We start from the raw sequence: 4,826 nt of genomic DNA, 5'->3' as shown, positions 1-4,826 counted from the left end.
TCCCTCTCTCTGTCTTTCTCTTTCTCTCACACACACACACACACACACACACACACACACACACACACGCACACACACACACACGGCAATCAGCAGAGCATCCCGCGTTGCGCAATCATGCGTGTACGTGTCGCAAGGTCACTGTGTGAGATGGATGTCCGAACGTGTAGCCTAGTGGCTCCTCATCCGGAACTGGTCGCATAGCCACGGCCAATTAATTCACCTGTTAGCAACATTTTCGGCAACTGCTGTCGTTGTCAAGCATGAAGTACATAGTATTGCTAATGTGTAACTAACACCTTAGTTAACGGTGTTTAGTTGGCTAGATTGTGGACGTGTACGTATGTTGAATTCATGATTATTTTCGTTTGTAGGTGGCGCTAGTTCTTACGCTGATGGCAGCACTGTGGGTGAGTGTCTATGTCTAGTTTGACTAATGTTTACTTAGATAACTTTGTTTACTTAATCTTATTTGACTACGTTTATGCATTGCGCAATCATACAAGATGGGCAAGCAATCCGCCCCATCTATCTGAACAAGATAATGCCTAAGGGTGTGTTTGTTTGGTCGGATCCACGGATCTCGATCCACTGGACCGAACCCTAACCCAAACAAACGCAAACTCACTTTTGAACAGTTCATAACAAAGAACAAGCTGTGATTGGCTGATGCGCAGGCCGCCATATTGGATCGCGTTCGAATCCACCTCGCTAGCAGGGTCGGGTTCGCGGTGGATCGAGATCCGTGGATCCGACCAAACAAACAGTCGGAACCACGGATCCAGTGGATCGAGATCCGTGGATACGACCAAACAAACACGTTCTTAGATATTGTTGCTAAGTCACCGAGGCTTCCCGCGCTCGTACGTGACGTTTCCCACCTGTGTGCGGGATTCGACTCTGTCGCACTTTTTTGGCAGTCAATGTCGCACGAAGGGTCGTTGTCGTATAGCGTACTACATATATGTGCCCGAGGTAACTATCTGATATGGTTAGGGTTAGGGTTAGGGTTAGGGAGTAGGCGTAGGCAACTCCCTAGACTAGCATTACCTCGGGTACCTATACGACAATGACCCCTTCAGCGTCATTGTCTTTCCTACCACAATTGCAACTTTCTACCGCAATCCTGATTGGCTGCAGTTTACTGTCAGTCACACCAAGTGGGTGGTTCACTGAAGCATAACCTTTTGTCCCACCCTGAAAAACATTTGTGGCAACAAGCAAAGTCTTCGCACAAACAAACGACCTCCATCAGCAATCCCTTATGGCATGGCTGATTTTCTCTAGTACTATTCTATGATTGTCGAATACATTCGCCTATAGTGGACATACAGTACACAATCTATTATCCGAAAATTCTGAAAACCGAAAAAACTGAAAACGGAAAGTTTTTTCATGGAGGTCGTCTGCACACCAAAGCTCGCGTTTGGCTGCACAATGTTCGGCTAACGCTCCATTAGGAGTGTTCCCAACTTTGATATCATTAATGATTAGTGATTAATGATTAATGATTGATAATCCTAACCCTAACCCTAACCCTAACCTAAATGACATTAAACCACAAACTAATATATGACGAGGAACATATATATATATATGTATATATGCTATTATGACCATTAATGACATTAAAGTTGGGAACACTCCTAATGGAGTATCACCCCAATGTTCACTGTAGAAATATGAATGGGTTTGGCATTTCTCATACATATTGTACTCTACTGGTACAGCACTTGGCCTCTTGAAAACTTGGGTTTTAGTACTGGTTAGTTGCAGGATAAAATACGGTATAATGTATATATCTGTACTGTACTACCATTCCGAAATCCAAAAAATTCCGAATTCCGAAACGTGTCCGGTCCCAAGGGTTTCTGATAATAGATTGTGTACTGTATAAGTCTATTGTCGAGTTCGTTAATTTCTCGCAGTGTTATACGAGCGATTAATCGCCATTTTGCAGGAAAGCATGTAAAAGTGGCGCCGCTCAGTGGCCACCGCGCTTGCATTTGCCAGTACGGAATACGTCGCATCGTGGTCGGAGAGTGAACGGTAGCGCCATCTCGTGGTTGCTCGACAACCCTCAAATAAATTTTTTTCGGGGGCGCTTTTTCCCAACCCCTCATTAAAAGGAACACACTCTTACTCATGGTCGTCACTGTCACGGCATGATGTTACAATTACGGAAAAAATATTACTGGTGCGATTTTTTATCCTCTGCAAAAAAATCGCACTTGTTATTTCTTTTTCGGGTGCGACTTTTTAAGTTTTCCGAGCGATTCACCCTTCGAGGGTATTTTGAGGGTTGATGCTCGACTGACGGTTGTTGTTTTTATGGCTTCTTTGCAGTGGGACAACCCGGGGTTGACGATTCTCTTTGTCATCATACAGTTTGTCGCGATGCTCTGGTATTCGATCTCGTACATCCCCTATGCAAGGTGAGTACCGGGGAAAAATTACTTTTTTTTCCACGGGAGCTCTTTTTCAAAAGTCTGTGGAAAAAATAGCTCTTGTCAAACATTTTACGGGAGCTATTTTGAGCCTCACGGGAGCGATTTCGGATCGCTCATCGCTCCCGTGTATTTTTTACCCTGAAGGTGAGTACATGACAAGGAAGAGAAAACGTGAGGTGAAAAGTAGCACTAGTCATACAACAAAAGAAGAAGGAGAAGGTGGAGGTGGAGGAGGCAGAGGAGGAGGAGGGGGAGGAGGCAGAGGAGGTGGAAGTGGAGGAGGAGGAGGAGGAAGAGGAGGAGGATGCAGAAGAGGAGGAGGAAGAGGTGGAGGAGGAGGAGGAAAGAGGTGGAGAGTGTTCAAGTTGAAGAGAGGAAGTAGGATAAGGTAGAGAAGGAGGAGGATGAGGAGGAAGGTCGGTGTAGGTTGTGTCAGCTAAGGAGAGGAGTAAGGGAGATAAGTGAGACGAAGGAAGAGACGACTGAAGGAGGGAAGAAGAAGAAGAGGTATGGGAAGGTAGAGGAGAAGAAGAAGGAAGCGAAGGGACGAAGGGAGAAGAGGTGGTTTGTAGAATATGTCAGGGGAAGAGGTGGTGTACTGAAGGGGGAGAATGAAGGTAGGAAGGAGAGGAAATGAAGATAGAGGAGTAAGCGACAGAGGAGGAGGGGGAAGAGGAGGAGGAGGAGTAGATTGAAGGCAGGAAGGAGAGGAAAGGAAGATAGAGGAGTAAACGACGAAGGAGAAGGGGAGGGGAGGAGGAGGAGTAGATTGAAGGGGGAGGAGAGGAAGGGAGGGTAGAGGAGTAAACGGTGAAGGAGGAGGAGGGGGAGGGGGAGGAGGAAGAGTAGATTGAAGGGTGGAGGAGATGTGGTAAAATGCAGAAGTGGTAGGAGATGGAAGGTGCAACAGGTCCGACGTGAGTTAGGCATAACACTGATCTGACTGAAATTGTCGCTTTTCTATAAAGGCATTCTCTCTTTGACACATTTTTCAAGAAATGGCCCTGAAAAATCATAGAGCTTGTTCGTGTCACCAGGAAGTGCATGTTGCTTCTTCTTCTTCTTCGCCTGACTGTCACCTTGAAATCTATACCGATCTGATACCCTCCACTGTAAATTTGTAATGTATGAAGTGTTCTACTTCAATTCGCGTGGATGCCTTTTCCACACGGCAATGTTACCCACCACAAACGTTTATGTGGAAGGTTAGTACATAATACATTTTGTATATTGCAGTTTTTACCGGTCAATAGACTTATAGTAAATACCTGTTTTTGTAAACTTCTATGTAATATAACATGGAAGTTATTAAAAAATAAAGTTTTGTGTTATTTCTATTCCTATGTGCGGAAAACTGTGGTTTTCGGATTGCATTGGTGATAAATGGCGTATGGCATTTGTTCTCTTCTTTTAATTATTTCCCGCTGACCACAACTCTCGCGTCTCATGTTACAGTGTGAGAATCATGTCTTGTAGTGCAGAATAAATTCATGAGAGCCTCGTTCTTTATTAAATATTATTTATATGTGGTTACCTATCATAATATGCATAAATCACTGTGTGATGCACAATAAATGTGTATAAATTTGAATTTGAATTTGTTCGTTGGTCGGACGGACGTACGGATGGTCGGACGGAGAGTGTGTGCGTGCATGTGTGTGTGTGTGTGTGCGCGCGTGTGTGTGTGCGTGTGCGTGTGTGGTTACCAATCTGCCTCTGTGACTGTCCATCCGTTTGTTCCTCAGTCGGACGGACGGTCGATCAGTCGGTTGGTCGGACTGACGGATGGACGGTCGGTTGGTCGGTCAGTTGCAGCTCAGACCAGCGCACGACATCACGACTGAAGCACTATTCCTCTTCCAGAGACGCGGTCAAGAAATGTGCCGAAGGATGCATGGGGGCCGTATGAGCGAAGCAAACACCAGGGGGCGCCGGGCAGCGGACAGCGATGGGTCGTCGGACGAACCGAGGTCACGCGCATGATCACTAACCACTGTTGGTGCCGCGACACTGCAATTTTTCCACACCAGGGGGCGCCGCGGAGTTTCGCCGCGAAAGACGGATGATTGGAATCGATGATGTGTGTGTGCGAATGATTTTTCTACTGTAATTTTTCCTAACGTATTCGCTCGCGTGCGCGAGTCTGACATATTTTTTCATAGAGAGAGATATTTTTTCGTCAGGTTAGTGCGGAGCCGTGCCGTCAATGCTGCATCATATCGAGTGGATTGCGCGTGTGTGATCTCTCTCTCTCTCTCACTCTCTTTCTCTCTCTGTGTTCCTCTCTCTCTCTCTCACTCTCACTCTCTCTCTCCCTCTTTCTCTCTCTGTGTTCCTCTCTCTCTCTCTCCCTCTTTCTCTCTCTGTGTTCCTCTT

General features: G+C 46.0%; 1 protein-coding gene across 2 annotated transcripts in view; it reads left to right on the top strand.

Moving 5' to 3' along the window:
• Nucleotides 1-4,755, top strand: part of LOC106817420 (vesicle transport protein SFT2A-like) — a 9,817-nt gene extending 5,062 nt beyond the window's left edge. For both annotated transcript variants that reach the window (XM_014822086.1, XM_014822085.1), the window contains exons 5-7: nucleotides 375-410; nucleotides 2,347-2,435; nucleotides 4,314-4,755. In XM_014822086.1, the coding sequence (XP_014677572.1) occupies nucleotides 375-410; nucleotides 2,347-2,435; nucleotides 4,314-4,359 (171 nt within the window). In that variant the 3' untranslated portion in view covers nucleotides 4,360-4,755. The remainder of the gene's footprint in view (nucleotides 1-374; nucleotides 411-2,346; nucleotides 2,436-4,313) is intronic.
• Nucleotides 4,756-4,826: the final 71 nt, after the last annotated feature.

Source organism: Priapulus caudatus, unplaced genomic scaffold (genome assembly GCF_000485595.1).
Source record: "Priapulus caudatus unplaced genomic scaffold, Priapulus_caudatus-5.0.1 Scaffold1720, whole genome shotgun sequence".
NCBI classification, from domain to species: Eukaryota; Metazoa; Priapulida; class Priapulimorpha; order Priapulimorphida; family Priapulidae; genus Priapulus; species Priapulus caudatus.
This window is presented reverse-complemented; position numbering and strand designations above follow the sequence as displayed.